Source organism: Folsomia candida, unplaced genomic scaffold (assembly GCF_002217175.1).
Source record: "Folsomia candida strain VU population unplaced genomic scaffold, ASM221717v1 Fcan01_Sc005, whole genome shotgun sequence".
Taxonomy (NCBI): domain Eukaryota; kingdom Metazoa; phylum Arthropoda; class Collembola; order Entomobryomorpha; family Isotomidae; genus Folsomia; species Folsomia candida.
In genome coordinates, this window is record NW_019091197.1 from 6,828,802 (window position 1) to 6,846,454 (window position 17,653).

The window sequence follows — 17,653 nt, forward strand, 5'->3', positions numbered from 1 at the left end:
AATTTCGTATTTAGATTTTTTTTCACCTCCCCCATGGGGGCTTTTTTGGAAAACCTACGGGCTTCACTTGCATTATTCTTCCACCAGGTCCAATATAGTTTTACATGTATGGTATCACCTGCTTTATGTAGCTTGGAAATATACAGCTTACAAATATATATGTTAATTTTGCTTTGAGATGCAGATACCCCATCGATGTGGATAACAAGAGATACCCGATACAAGGTTCTTACATGTATTGCTGTATATTACGCCATGTTAATCTACACCTACCAATCATGGAATTTTTACAATACATACTTTCGGAAACAACAAAATTTTATCCTCGGTCTTTACTTTATAAGGGATATTGAAAGAGATATTTTTCACTTCTAGAATATCCATCACGTTTTGTAGGACGTACGAAGTATTCCTAAATTACTAGTTTTGTTACAAAGCTTCTAACATTTTGCTTTCACCATTAACTTTAATGCTCGGATATATTTAACTTCGCTGCCATAACAGGAATAATTGCTTATAGATGTTTATAAAATATATTTCAATCGACTTACATAACATACGAAGGTCAAAGTTGATAATTATTATTCACATGTTTTTGAAATTATCATTTTCGGATTCCTTGTACTTTTTTGTATAGGTCTTAATTTTTGTGGTCACACCCCTTTTCACTAATTTGTGATCGAGTTTCTCGCTTGTGCTTGTAACCATAGATCGGCATATTATCGACGATCGACGATCGACCATCGACCATTTTCACGCGACCATCGACCATCGACCATTTTCACGCGACCATCGACCATCGACCATCAACCAAGACAAATTTCTTGCGACCATCGACCATCGACCATGACCAATTTTTCGCGACCATCGATCATCGACCATCGACTATGACAAATCGACTATGAAATGTACACCAATTGCGCAACCACTTGACACTACGTTTCATCGCCAATTGAAGTATTTGGCTCGTGAAATTTTAGCTGGATTGGAAGTTTTCATTAATATAAACGGAATAAACCAAGAGGATAACTGGAACACTAGGAAAGGGGTCTTAAAATTGCAGTCAATCCTGCATTTAATGATGTCCGCTCCAATATTCGAACCGATGATAAAGTACGCCTGGTTTTCTAGTGGCTTGTCAACAGAAAAGCCCGAATTCCTTAATGTTAAGCAGGTGTGCTTTACATTTGATGACGAAGAAGCTGGAACATGCCAGATGCCGGATTGTGAAAATCCCAGATTCATTAAATGTGCCCGTTGTCGAAAAATCATTTGTATACATGACCTCTGGGTTTCAAATCATTATGAATTATGTGAGAGTTCTCCATTCAAATAATAATTTGTAATTATGTTCATAAAATCATATTAATTAATCTTTTTGTTGATAGACTAAAGAAGTTAAGTTTTAGGAACATGTCTCACATAGAACATTAGAGAACGCATTATGTAAATTTGAGCATAGTTTCGTTGTAATAGTTATAGTATTATAATATGTAGGTATGTATATATTTCTGTTTTTGTAAAATAGTATCATTATCCTTTGTTTAGTGTTACTCCACTTATTCACTACAGAGAAGCTTCAGAGGAAAAAACAAAATTTGAAATGATTAATAAAAAATAGCTTACATATATATTTTAATAGTGAAGAATTAAAAGGCATACATACATAACGAGATATTATAAGGATTACTTATGAAATACTCTGCTGTAATTATTTAATTATGAACGTTGTTTCTGCAAATTTCAGCAGAGTAATGACATAAATTATTGTGTACACTTCAAAAATTTGTTTTGGGAAGTATGTAATGTATATGTACATAGCATGCCCACCAGATAATCTTTTGCATTTTTATTTTCCGTGTAATGAAATTTCTCCCAAAAAAATCTTGACATATATGTTTGATAAGTTTTATAAAAGTTATAGCGAGACAGTTTAGTGTAGAATTAATTTTAAATTTGTCTCACCAGATTCAGGGAATGTCCATATACATATTATGTAAATATAAATCATTGCCAAAAACTACCCACCCACCCTCGTCATCCTATCCTACCATGTTAAATTTAACATGGGTAAGATAGGAGAATGAAAATGACCCATCCTTTTGTTTGCATAATACATGGACAACCAATTCAATAAGGTCTATACTGTAAGTTATATTTGAAATTGTGCAACGATATGAGAATACTAACATATTAAAACTGATGATAAATTGATACAAAAAATTGATTTACTTCATTACTTAATTTTTTCATACTACAAAAACATCGACTATTTTGAACACTAAATTATTTATAATGAAAATCTTGCGGAAATAAATAGTTTTTGACTTGTATAGAAAAAAATGATCCTATAAAGTCAACTAAAAGTCATTTAAACTATGCAAAAACTCGATTTAATGGATGTGTCGGCCAGGGATCGAACCCACGCCGTTTTACTATGTGAACAAAAATAAAAACGCGTTTCCTCACTGCGCTACCATGACTTGCGTGTTGGAGTAGGTATTTAACTTAACTTTATTTCGTAGAGTGGAGGACCACGGTACGCACTGCACTATTTTCCTCCGCCATGAAAACCTAGGCCCAAATTTTAATTGTTTTTATTCTATTGTTTCTGGCCATGGCATTTAAATATTTCACATAAACATTTGACAAACGCCAAACAACAATAATATTTAGGTTTTAAGGCCATTCATCATTATCACAGTGGCGTAATGCCCTCCTTAGTAAATAAATTGTGTCGGTCATTGCTTTTATCCAAATTTTATAAAAATCAGCACAACAATGTGAGAACAATGTACAGCTGAAAGTTTAAGATGATTTATTGAATAATATAGATGTATGAAAGTGGGAAATATGCATGTATGTATATACGGTAAAAGAAGATATGTGAGAAAGTGTGCCTTAATTTGAAGGGAAATCAAAGCCCACCATGCACACAACAACATAATTTTGGTCAGCAAAAACTTTCAAACATATTCCCGAGTTTTACGAAATTAAAGTATTAATATTAAAGGTGTTGCCAGATAAATAAATTTGTATGTAGAGATAGAAGCCAATTAAAAATATTTATTGTTTAAAAGCATGCTCCAAAATTAGATGTCAATGCATACATGTAACTATTAGATAGTCCCTCGTAATGTTCAAAACTTTAAGGTTATCGGATCCAATCCCCACATAATTCTGAGACAACTACATTAGAAGAAAAGTAATAAGAAGGTCGACGCATTGTGCCCAAATTAAAAGAGATGTCGATCTATCAAAAAATCTACCATCGCCCAACGTCAGTTTTGAAGGTGAGCACGACCGAAGATATCGATTTACCCAATTTGCTGGTTTGATATTAATTCTTTGCAGAGAATTCAATAGGTCGACCGACTTTGTGAACGGGAACGACATGATTTTAAATAATCCCACGATTGCAATGAAGAAATCAAGCGATACATTCGCGAACAGAACGAGAAGTGGGAGGGGAACCACAGATGCGGATGCTATTAAAGGGTACAATGCAAAACTTTCGCCAATCGTTACGCATCCCACGGTTGCCGCCATTGCTGGGTTTCTAAAAACGGAATTATGCATGTCCGATAACAACTGCAGGGTCCGATACTTTTTCAAGCACGTTTTAAAGTTGGATTGACTTCCTGTGATCAAATCCCTGTAAAATTAGGAGTAAAATTTAACCAAATATACAAATATTAATTAATAATTCGTGCATACGGTATACCTTTTCATGGACTCGAGAAGAATTAGCTTGACAATAGTGGGATATGTAAGGGCGACAATTAGCGCAAAAACACCCGAGTATACGGCAGAACATGCCAAGTAGTAGAACAAAATAGCTGACACGGTTCGTAGAATTATCCCAATATCGGCATCATTATCCCACGATTTGCATTCGAGGTGAACAACGCTCGACAACCCGAGCGGCATGCAGGGTCGAATTAATGCGATGGCAAAGCAGGCTATCGGCATCAGAAAGAGGGACATCATGGATATGGCGATAATTAGGACGTAAATCATCTGGATGATGTCTGTATATTAAATTTGGAAATTTAAACAGTGCATCATTCATGTTTCAGAAGAATTGGATAAGGATACGCGATGGCTGTTTACTCATCCGATTAGCTGATAAATTATGGTGAGCGAAAGGTAAAATTTGAATGTTAGGGGAAAACCGTATGCCCCGCAAGTAGTTATGCGTACGATGAAAAGGCTTTTGCAGTTTTATTTAAAATGTATGTAACAGACATTTGTATAATTTGAACTTGGAGGGAATTAAAATGCTCCAAAAAAATTCATGGAGTTGTAAAACCATTTTATTCCTGCGTCAAACTGTACTCACCTTTTGAAATAAAATTTTGTTCAACCTGAACCGCGGAATTTAGTAGCAATACCGTTTCTTCCTTCCGTACTGAGCAGGTGATTATGAAAATCACGAGAGAAGCATAAACCGTAATGCAATAATACATCAGGACAAACTTCCAAGTTGGCGCTGGTGGATTTGACGGATACCGCGACTGGTCTATAACCCAGGTAAGACTTACGAATAAATGAAGGAGAAGAACCAAAATTGCAGATACACGTTGAAATTTTCTTGAGGTTACGATTACGAAATTTTTACCATGTATTGTGAAAGGGAACTGATTTAATAGCAAGGACCACTTTGCGAGACGAACGACGAGTGGAATATATGACGAGGGTGCGTACCAATCGCGCAGCCAGCGCTGTGTTTTATCCATAGCTTTCAATGGGGTTATTTTATTGATGATTTTCTGATGACAAAATGTGTAAAATTTATGATTTTTGTAAAATGAGACCATGAACGATTAAAATCAACTGATACAACTAATTTAAAAGGAAGAATAACAAAATTTATTCAATTCCTGTATCAGATTTTTTCTTCAAATTTCTACAGTACAATGATTTCTACAGTACATTGCTTTCTTTTGTAAGGACTTTAAGTGAAAATTCAGTCGAAATCCGAATATTCGATTTTTTTGAAACCACATACGTATATAATAGAGGCTGAATTTCTTTATACTTACATTATAAAATTTTAATATGAACGACGTCCCCAAAAGTTATACATATCGCACCATGGCGTAGTTTTTTCAAACTTTGTAAGAATAGATGGACATTTACTAAATGTCATTTAATGGACAGAATATGTTGGATACCTTTGTCCAACATTTTATGTACAGTTATTTTTATTGAGGACTACATATTCTTATTCCAGGTTTACATAAATTTTTTACTCCAAGAATTGTTACACAAACTAAAAAGGAGTATGCAGTGGACTTCCCCCGGACTCTGAAAACTGTGCTTTCATACGAATGTGTTTGATTTATTTTCAATTAAATATTTTACAAATATAACGCGCATTATCATTTGTCAACCGTTGATTTTATAGTCACCCAGTTCGTGAAACAATTATTTCTACAGGGAAAAGATAAAATCAGATGCAAGAAGTTCTAAATTTGGTAGACAATTTCCTGACGATGTGGTGCCATAATAGAGTAATATATGGACATAAATATGAATCGTGATTCTCAATTTAATGATTCTAACCTGTGACAATAAATATATCCAAAAACTAATCAATGGATTCTTCCCCCATTGCATGTTTGATTCCGATGGAACACATTGAATTAATATGCAAATCTTCAATTCTTACTACTATTTATTTTCCCAATCCAATTACCTGACTTGACTTTGGGTTTTGAATAAATCATCGCTCACAAATATATTGAATAAATCATCGCGAATTTCAGTCTTCATATTTATCGAACAGTGAGAGTATTTATCATCACCAATATTTACCAAGAATCTGCCACGTGTATATAACTTAATTCCTTGTTTGGTGTCTTTGATTGACACTATTTTGATAAATAGTCGTCGCTGATGTTGCAATCGCGAAATAATAATCTCATTCAAATCCAGTTAATTCGCAATAATTGCACAACTTGCACAATTTGTAGCATAATTTCTCCAATACTTCAATTAACTAGTTATTACTAATAAATAACACAAATGCAATTAAGTGTAATTTTCTAAGTTTATACGCATATTAGCATGACTCTTTTTCTCAACAAATTATTGGTGACAGTTCTCAATTAACTAGGAACATAATAGTTAACCCATGAAATATTTAATAGTAAATTAACTCTAATAACTAAATCGAAACTTTATATCTAGCTTTAGAAAATAGTTCAAATTTTCTAATCATTTGTTCCAATTTCATACAAAAGAGCAGTCTCCAACATGTTTTCTCCTAGAGTTATAAACATTATCGCAAAATCTTTCACATACATGGATTACACTCAAGTCCTCCCATTCCGCTGGGACAATAGATTGAACACTATTGGGACAAAAAATAATGGGTTAACCTTCCTTTCCTCACAACTATTTTTTTGCCTCAAAGTCACCTATGTTCTATATCTCGTAATGCAACTTATCCTCACGGTGAAACAACCACAGCCCAAGATTATGGATATCTATTGGATAACTACGATGCTTTATGGACATTTTATCAGTTCTGAAGGGCTGTTAAATCCTATTCTCAAAAAAGATGATTGGGCAGTTTTCTACAAACAGGTGGTCATTTTCGATGACAAGTTAAACGGTATGTAAATATTTAAGTATAAACAACAATACTCAAAATAATCCGGTAATAAATTCAGTCATATATAGTCACCGGCCTGGTAATAGGCAAACGTATTACCTAATGGTAACAAAACTATTTCCGAGTGGTAACAAAAAGATGAGACGTGATGGCAGTTTTTTTTACCGCTCTGTAATGTTTTTGTTATCATCTGATAATAAGTTTGCCTATTACCAGGCCGGTGACTATATATGACTTTGGATTATTTTGATTGAACTAATTTTAGTAAACTGATTACAAAACTCTAAACAAAATTTTGAATATTTTCAGAATTGCAAATCTCTGATCTTCAACGGAGACGAAAAAATGGAGAAAAACTGGCCTACTATATTTGCAAGGGTAATGTGCTAACCGCAATATCATTCTGTACATTTGCTACCATAGTTTACTTGTACAATCCAAGAGCCCCACAGTACCCTGCATGGCCGAATCCTGACAGCATTCCGGCCTACATTATCTTTGCTATGCTGGAAGTATACATAAAATGTGTCGTAATGCCATGGGGGATTCTTATCCATTGTTGGATTATCATTGCCGTTGCAATGAAGACTACATCGATAACTTTAATAAGGTAAGATTCAAATCAGTTCAGTATTTTGAACATTGTTTATTATAATCTCTAATTTTTAACAGGAAATGCAGAGATCCACTTGGAAAACGAGTCATCTACTTTCGCTGTATTAACTTATTGAATACATTTCATAACATTTGCTACCTTCCAACACTAATTCCTTTAAGACTTGCACTTTTTGGAATGTTTGGATTGGAAGCGGCCGTAGTTTTGGTACGATTCAGGGAGAAAATTACATTTGCCGAGCTTGGACTCGTGTTCCAGTTTGGATTCGCAATGTTTCTTTGTGGAATTTTGTTTCTTAATGTGTCCGGAGGGGTTTATAAAAATAGCTGTAAACTTGCGAGCGTATTACAGACGGAGAAAGTCTTGCGTATGGGAACAGAATTTGGAATTGTTAGATCGCAAATTGTAGAAAAATTTACAAGAAAGGTGGTTAAGTCCCTTCGCCCTTTTGGGGTGAGCTGTGGACCAACTAGAGCTTTTACGTATAATAGTATGCTAGAATTTTTTGTTTTGGTTGCAAGTGGTGTTACAAGTTTGCTTGTAAACCTTAGAGAAAGGGAAACCTAAAAATTGGCAAATTGCAAATCTGGCCATCAAATCTAATCCAAACCTAGGTCAAAAATAATTTTAGAACCGAGTTTGAACGATATTTCACGAGTTTTGGTAATGAGTTAATTTTTTTTACTTTGCATATTGAACTTTATCGGGAAAACTACATATGGTACGACCTAATATGTTTGCAGATTCTTAGTCTATTAAAAATTACGAAAATTTTGACCTATCTCCTGTCTGTCGTTGGGTGGATAAAATTCATTGGTATAGGTCTATATTAACTAAATTAATTATTAACAACGATCAGTTTAACTTCAGCTTGCACTGTAAATTATTTGCAGTCAATGTTTTGCGTACCATAAAGTAGAATAGGTTGAGAATTTATAATTTATAACAATAAATTTTTACACTTACACAGATGAATATCAGAATTTAATTTACAATAAGAGGATTAAATACTCAAAGTTGCAATTTTTATGGTTGGAATTTTCAGTTATTTCAAGTCGAATCAGCAGATTTTGTCCTCATTTTTTTTACCACATCTTGGAAAGAGCACATGCAAAAAATATGCGCATTATTATTATTTTAAATATTCTCCCCACAACCTATGGTGTTGTGTGCGAATAATTTACGAGTGGATTGTTTGGGTACAGTCTAAGAAACTGGGTATTGATTTTTAAAAGTTTCAATACCAGTACTCCGGTATTAAAATTTTTTCTGGCCTGATATTACTGCATCGTATTAATCCAATACTTCATTTGATAGTATTAATACGGCATTGGTATGATTTATTACCCATTAGTATCCATAGATCGGATATTTTGCGTACTCCGGCCTCCGGCAAATCTCGTGTACTCCGGCCTCCGAGTACTCCGGCCTCCGGCAAATCTCGTGTACTCCGGCCTCCGAGTACTCCGGCCTCCAAAAAAAGACGACAACTCCGGCCACCGGAGGCCGGAGTACGTACTCCAAGCCCGGAGTACTCCGACCTATGTTAGTATCTAGTCAATACGTCAGGTAACGTCACCAGAAACAACAAGCTTGGTAATGATTTTTTTAAGAGTGTAGTGGCTAAAAAATATAAATGGCGAAAAAATACTAATTGCCAAACTTAGAAGCGATATATGCGAGAAAAATCGAACAAAAATCGCAAACGAGTATGATGCTTCCGAATTTGCTACACCCTGTATATTTGCACACCGCGAACAAGTTAACGTGAACTAGAAAGCTTTCAGAAATGGTAATCAATATATTACGTTCTAAAAATATACTCGGTTGGATAGAGTAAAAGGTTGTTATGACACCGTAAAATTCTGGTAATGCAAGTTTTAACTGAACGGGTACCCTCCTCGGTGAGTTCATTTAAATACGAAGGATATGAAAGTATGCAAATGTACTTGAATTATTAGAAGTTTAATAAAAATAAGTCATTAATCCATTCCTTGCATAAGGCAGCATGTAGTAATTTTGACGTTAGACATGTACATGCACATAAATGTACGCATCACTCATGAAATTATAGCTCAATTGCGATGATATACATTTTGCACGGTTCCTTCTTTAATGGGGAGGATATCGGCCGATTTAAAAACTTGGAGTACCGGATTGTGCACTACATAATTTAGTTTGAGTAAATAAAATTTGTCACTTTTTGGCCATAATTGCTCTTCATCGAATAAATTAAAATAAACGCCATGCATTTATTTTTGGCAAAATTGCTGAAATATGTAAAAACATATTTATGTGCCTCAAAAAAATATACATTTTTGACCAAATTTCCAAAATATGTACAAACATATTTATGTGCATTAAAAAATGCACATTTTAGGCAAAATCGTCGAAATATGTAACAACATATTTATATGTACCAAAACCACGAAATATATAAAATATGTAAAAATATTTTTTTGACCCTGTGCCCTATGCATGATCATTAGCAAGATCCCAAAGTTTCAACTCAATCGGGTTGTTATTGAAAAGTTGAAAATACATACATTTCCGGACTCTGGTTATCCCGTGCATTTCTGAGACTTGGGATCCATTGGGAAATCTGAATAGTAGAGGGATCCTGCAGGATCCCTTATGATTAAAGTTTATTTCCTACAGGATGCGATGCATATATGCAAACAATGTAAAAAATCCAATTGGAATTTTTTATATTGGAAAATGATTGATGGGTCCCCAATGGAATTGTTACCATTTACGGGATCGTATTGGAACATACATTATAAAACATAATATCATATCTGAATTATTCATTTTGGAAAAACTTGAGGTTAACAACGAAAAGGCGTATATGAAAGTTTAATCCAACTTGAAACTATATGAAGTTTTACTATGAATTTTGCTAAAGTGAATTGCACATTTGTAGTTGCAAGAAATAAAAAGCGACAAATTATCTTATTAAACAAGTATTTAATCTGTTTCGAAAAAATTCACAACATCAATGTAATATGTTTTTACATCATTTCGATATACAAATTTTAGAATACCCAGATATTTTAGGATTTTTACCTTTTGCATCAAATTGTAGCGTGACTTGTATGACATGGAATGCTTGCGCTGGTTACTGGACATTGTTGGCGGCTAAGTTGATTTTAAAAAGTTACGGCTAATTTGGTAACTGAACTATAAAAATACTTAAAAGTTCGAATTAACCAAACGTGAATGACCGAAAATAAATATTCCATTTGCAACGACTCACCACTGATCTCATATAGCCCCGCCCGGAATATTTTTGGAGGCTCAATTGCGTTTACCATGCTTTGTTAGTTTCAGTCTTTCTTCGGCTACTGCACAATGGGCCAGGAGCCTAAAAATGTGGCCATTAAGGCGGTATCTTGAATTGGCTATTTACATACTTCAACGTGTAGTACGGAACCAACCTGTCCTCCATGCAAAATATAAAACCAAATGTTACACCCACTCAGGCGTACCAGTTGGGTAAACTTTTCATAATACATTATGAAGATAGGGCGAATACACTTTCTAAAAACTTCCTAAAACTTCGTGCATAGCGGACTCAAAACGAATGCCATTAAACAGCCCATGGTGTGCTGGGTATACCCCGCTGCGACCATCTGCGACCATCAAGCTTTATTCCAACCACACCCACTTTTAGTCATAAAATTTAAAAAAAATCAAATTCAAGTTGAATTACTTTTACTCAAGTATGCTTTTAGTATACTCACTCATTGGACTTTCTCAGCAAACTGTGGTGGCAGGAGCGTATTTTGGGTGTAAAAACCACACACTCTGATAGAGGAATCAAAATTAAAGACATTTCTTGCTGAGAGGCTTAATCGCCGATCTTGTGCTTAACAACATTGACAATTGAAATTCCGATTACTTTTCAAATTACTGACCGAAGTCGTGACTGTTTTGGAAACCTTAGGTCAATGCGGGAAATATATATTTCCAGATTTTTTATGCGACCACACCCCCTCGAAATTAAGGTCACAAGGTCAAAGAAATTGTAAAATATAATTAATAACTAAACATCGAACTGTATGTCGAAAAACTGCCTCGACACCCTGGGTACTACATGAAATTTTCAAATGGTCGCATGTCACACCCTCAGTGGGTGTGGCCCTCGGCGAATTTTTGACCTTAACCGAATCATGTCATGTGAGATATCATTTTTCTCATCTCGGCAAGGGGATTCCGACAGATTCATTAAAGTTTTGAAACCACACCCCCCAATGGGTGTGGCTCCAAGGAAATTGTCGATTTTAGCGAAAACAATATCATGTGATATATCAATTTTCTCCGCTGTATGAGTGGATATCCACAGCATTATTAGAATTTTGAAACCACGCCCCCAGAGGGTGTGGAAGGGGGCGTGAGAAAAATTTAATCAGGTTTAAATTACTGAGTTTTACCACCATAGAGTAAAAGAATATCAGCATTCCTTTGAGCTTGTGCCCCCGTGGCGGGACGGATTTTCTGTTTCCTCACTAATCTGAAGGGCGTGGGTTCGAAACCCCGCAGCGAAGTATTTTTGCACCATAATTTTTTATTTGAATGCAATATTAATTAATCCCCCTAAATGTGACAAGATGGAGGGAAAAGCGCCCTTTTTAAAGAAGGGAATCCTACCCAAAAAATTCAATCGGGAAAAAGCTATGGGAACCATGAACCCTTTCCAACATCCTTCATGAACTGTCACATTATTTAAGCCTGTTGGAACCAATTTCAATTTTACTAAAATCAATTATGTTTTATTATGGGTCTTCATTTATTGAAAATGGAATTCCTTAATAAATTGCAAGAACATTATGCAGAAATGCGGTCTGCACGTGATTTTTACTGTGATAAGTACTATGATAGGTGATCGATACTGTGCAAGTCCGCATGAAAATGGCCTGGTATAAATTTGAATTTTGTGCCTAAACTGGTTCTGCAGTTGTGCAGAAATATGTACAATTATGCACAACATACTGAATGAAAGTTAATGCACTACTTTTGTGCATAAAACACACACGTAATTTGTAGAATCCTTCCCAAATTCGATAAATCATGCATACATATGCCAGAAATTTTGTGCATAAAATTCAGCCCATTTTCGCCGAAACATTTTCATGCGGGAGGATACATTTACTACATTGTCGGTAGTGCAGGTGAAGGGATTTTCCAGTTTTAAATGGTAAGTTGTGAATATTTTTTTCTGTTATTTAAGAATCCATTCTTCCACTTCCGCTGTTCCAGCATGAACTAGAGAGAATTCCCACATACATAAGTGCATATGTACACAAATTTCATACAATGGAGTTTTACATAGATACAAATATTCGGCTTCTTATTTATAAATAATTGAAATAACCTAACCAATAACTTCTACACTCTAAACAAAATTTTAATGAATCATTACTGCGCGGAGTGCATATATGACTCTACCGCGATAGTAATGTTTTGGTATTAAAACAATACTATACGGTAAAAAAATTAACACAAATTAGTGTCAAAATTAGCACCAAAAAGTGTTATTTTATTACTAAATCTATACCAACATGGTGTAAATTTTTAATTCCGTCACGGTAGAGTCATACATATATCTACTCCGCTGTTTTTTTTTATTACCAAGTTGCTAAGAGTGTATGTACGTCTACAGACATCTTATCCTTCCCCCTAAAGTAATAACCTTCTTAAAACCCGTTCTAAAATCGGGATTACAACGTGCATAAATGACCGGATTCATGGCAGAATTTGAAAATCCAATGGCCAGGCAGGTCCGCATTGTGAGGAGTTTCCCAGACCAGTCCGTGTAGCCAAGGACGGCATAGACGACCGTGAATGGCAGCCAACTAACACACGCCGCCAAAATTATAATTGCCAACATGTGCAGAGCCCGCCTCTGTCGTTTGAGAGGAATCACCTCGTCGTCATTTTCCTTAATCATGGAGGCCTCCTGCTTTTTATCACTGTTGAACTGAATGTCCACATCCTTCAGTTTCTGGTAAATGTCCCGATATGTTTTCAAAATAATGATCGTCGGCAATAAATAATTTCCCAGGGCGAGAAAAATCCGGTACCCATTTTTCAATGGGGTCACGCATTGGCCCGTTAAGCTTAAAAAATTCTCCGTTTCTGGCATCTCGACAACATCAGGGAGACCGATCCACATGGACAGGATCCATATGAAGGCAATCCTCTGCAAAAAGTAGGAAAACGTGTGGCGCTGCATGTATGTGGTGGTGTCAAATACGATGTGGTACCTGGATTTTTGAAACAAATCAATTCAAACAATAATGTAAAATTTTGGCGAAATTTCCTCTAAACCATTATACTTCGAGGATTTTGATTTGTTTGTATATCATTCTGTTTACAATTAAATTTGAAATTTGTATTAAATTCTAAATTCCTAAACGTCTATAGAAATTAGTACGAAAAACCGAACTATTGGGTCGGATCTTAATCTTGTTGAAATATATTTTTACTTGTGATGTTTTCGTTGTACGAATTTCGCAAAAAGAATAAGCTAACTGATTATCATGATTATTGGCACAAGATATACTGGATGTATGACGTTTAGAAGATGAAATCTCTAAGCTCTATCTTAATCTTAATGATACATTAGTGCTGAAAGTGAGTCGAGTCGAGCCTACCATGTTATAACTAGACTCACTTTCAGCACTAGATACAATTCCAACGACTTATCAATCATCCCTTGTACAATTTAATTCTACAATTTATCAATTCTTGATGTCCTTCTTTTTTCCCTAAATTTTTAGATTTGTTGCTTCTCAATAATTATTACAATTAACAATCATAATTTAAAAAAACTCACCTGTCCAGAGCAATTGCCGCCACGTGGATGAACGAGACTGAGGTGAGGGTCCCAATAATGAAGAGATATGCCTGGCACCATCCCGTCGAAAAGGGCCAGTCATCCGACCTCAGTTCCTGCATAAGGGTGGGGGCAAGGATAACCCCAATCGCAAAGTCAGCCACTGCCATGGAGAGCAGGTAAAGGTTTTGAGGTTTGCGGACGGGCGGGTGAAATATCCAGGCCAACATGACCAACATGTTCCCGCCAATAATGCCAATTATAATTAGTCCCAGGAACATCCCGATTATTAAACCAATCACGTACGTAGCGGTTGCCATATTTACACAAAAGATGGTTTATAAAGATTTGCAAGATTATAAAGTTAAAATACGATAATTTAATGAGTTACTTATTTCTTGAATTTTCACAATTTATATCATTTTTATTGACATGCCTTAATAATTATTGAACACAGAGAAGGAGACTGCCTGCTTCGGAGCTGACGGGATGAGCTATGTATGTACACATAGTAAAAAATGCGAGCAGCTTTCCATGTTAAGTAGGATTTGTGAATGTATCAGTCATTGATATGATATAATGGATTAACAACATTCAGTTCAGTTGCAAATAATTATTAGTTTATTACATCTAACAAGGAATGACTCCCAACTGCTCCTCGTGGTCAGGACATCCACAATTTTTTAAAAGCTAGCATGGATCCGTTTCCATTCGTATTCGGCTAAAGCCACAGAGACACGCCAAAAACCTTAAATGAACAAGATTTTGTCCAATTTCAAATTAATTCAAATTTAAAGTTTTCCAAACATTTCGATTCAAATTATTAAAAATTTTTAATCATTTGATTTTAATCTTAAGATTAAAATTTCAAGAACTTAATTCAGAATAAATTATAAAATATTTTTAGATAAATTTGTGTGATTTTTCGACCTTCAGCCAAATTTTTCCAAAAATTTTACGCTTTCCTGTAAATTCACCTCTGTAATTATTTTCATACAGTTTTTTAATCCAATTAATATTTCTAAGGTTATGGCGTTTTGAAATCCAAAGAATTTGTTGCGCCACACCATGGCGCCAAATATTAGTTTGATCCAGAAATATGAATCCTTCATCTAGGGCAATACTAAGCTCCACAAGAACATTATTGGTACCATGGACACGACTAACAGTCCAGGCTCATTCCTTGTCAGCTGCAGGATTTATGGTAAAGATTTTTTTCGGTTAAGCCAGTTTGAAGTAGAAATCCATCATGTAAAGTCTGACTGCATTAATCCGATGAAGATTATACAATATTGCGTACTACGTAAATTAATCCAGTCAACATACATAACTATGTTTATTATGTACATTACATACGTTCGCATTAACTTGCACAACCTGCTGTAGTCGTTATGGATCAAAAAACGAGGGATTAAAATTCCACCGTAATCCACATATTATTTAACGAGATCCATTCCTTTCCTAGAAAATATTCAAATTCTTAAGTGGTGCACATGCAACTTTTGATAAATGGGAGTCGAGATTGTTTCACAATAAAAAACGGGTATAAATCATACAACGAATGAGGAAGGGAAACCGTGTGTTAATTTTCTTGCTTAAAAGAAATAGTTCAATCAGACCTGAGCCGTGTTCATGATAAAAAATTATGTCAAATAAATTACTGTAGTAAATAGATTAGAAATAATAATTATTGTGGAAATCCATGACGAATTTAAAAAATATGGCTTTCGACCAATTTCAAATTTTTCCAAGTTTTCATAAAATTTTCAAACCATTTGGATTGAAATGATCCAAAGAAACAAATTTTTAAGAACTTACATTAAAAATCACTAAGTAAAAACATTTTTAAATAAAACAAGATTTTGTGATTTTTCTGCATTAGCCGCGAAATTTCAATTTAAGAAAAAGCTCAAAACATGTCCGTGTATTTTTTGTTAAAATTTTAACCCGTGATCATTTCCATACACAATTTTTTTAAATCTAATAAGTGTTTCAAAAGTTACGTATGGCCCTTAGATTCAAAGGCTTTGAATTATACAATATAACAAATTTTACGAATTTTTGCACCACGCCGAGGCGCCAAGTACGAGTTTTACACGGAAATATAAACGTATGTATCCTCCATCCAGGTCTCTGTGTCGTAGCTTTTAATAACATTGCGGTTAAATATTCTGGCCACGGTTAGCAGTCGTGGGTCATTGCTTGTCCGTTGTATTCCATTGATTATGTATTACCGCAGCAGTATATAAGTTGGAGGAGATTTAGGTTAAGTGAGTTTCTGTTAGAAATCAATCATTTAAAATCTGACAAGTTAAATCTGGACAAATTATAGAATATTTTGCACTATGTAAATTACTCCACTCAACATAAATATGTGTATTACATTACACTACGTTGGTATTAACTTAAGCGTAAGCTTTATACATAGATAAAACGAGAGATTAAAATTCCTGTGTATGTAATCCACATATTAAATATTTATAGAGATAGCTTCCCTCTTCTGGAATCGGGAAATTGAAAATTATTCATGGAAAAAATGTTAAAATTCTAAAATTATAACATCTGGTGACAAATTACCTAATGACGTAAATTTTGTCACATCATCGGACTAGTATTAAAAACTACGTCGAATGTATATAGTGGTTATGCTGGGGGCTCCGAACATTTCGAGACGTTCCCTCGTGAGATGTACATGTTAAAACTTATACGCATGTATTTCCAAGGAATGGACTTACTTCCAACTAACTTACAACGAGATTCTGTAACCTATACGTCAAGGAAACGCCATAAGCGGACGATAGTTACAAGCAAAGTTATTCATATGTCATAATTTTAATTTATAAGTTGCAAATAAAATTTGCCACAATTCCCTCCATCATTTAATTCTCGAAAGGATCATTTTCATATTGTGTTTGCATTGCTAAGTTGGTTCGGTTCATTATTGAACACCTTCTACATCCATCCATGGCAGGCTCACCTGTGTATGTAGTTCAATGTAATATACTAAATTTCATTGCTTACCAATACTTATGAATGATACATACATATTAATACATACGTCAACAGTCATGAATGCTGCTAGGTAACTATATCCTGATAAAATCAATAATTATTACGATACGAAGTGCATACATGAATTTGTTAAATAAATTACTGCAAAAAAAACATACCGCATATTTACAAGTGAACCGAATACTTAATTTACAAAAATTCTGTCTTGCTCTTTGCAAGAAGCAATCCAATCGTATTGTCGGTAACTCTGGAGACGAAATTTATAAAGTAGTCGCCTTGTATGCCATCCCTTATGGTGTCCACGGATCCAATAATTTCCAAATTTATTGAATTTGGCAGCAGAGCCTGCAACACTCTTCGTCTATATTTACTCCTTGCATTATATTTTTTCATCCTATGTAAAAATTCTTTCGATCCGGTTGCCGCCTTTGAGACAAAGTTAACCATGAACCATTCCAAAGTAAAGTCTAGAACGACAGTCGTACTAGACCCAAGCGTTATCAGGATTGATATCGGTCCCCCATCCACAATCGGTTCGAGTAACGCCCACATTCCCAAACTCGCC

At 34.8% G+C, this 17,653-nt stretch overlaps 1 protein-coding gene across 1 annotated transcript; it reads right to left on the reverse strand.

Annotated features, from left to right (window-relative positions):
• Positions 1 to 12,894: 12,894 nt before the first annotated feature.
• LOC110850467 (octopamine receptor) lies at positions 12,895 to 14,315 on the reverse strand. Its single transcript, XM_022097901.1, has 2 exons — positions 14,077 to 14,315; positions 12,895 to 13,504 (listed from the first exon to the last, which is right to left on the reverse strand). Exons 1-2 carry the CDS (start codon positions 14,313 to 14,315, stop codon positions 12,895 to 12,897), a joined length of 849 nt encoding a protein of 282 aa, XP_021953593.1.
• Positions 14,316 to 17,653: the final 3,338 nt, after the last annotated feature.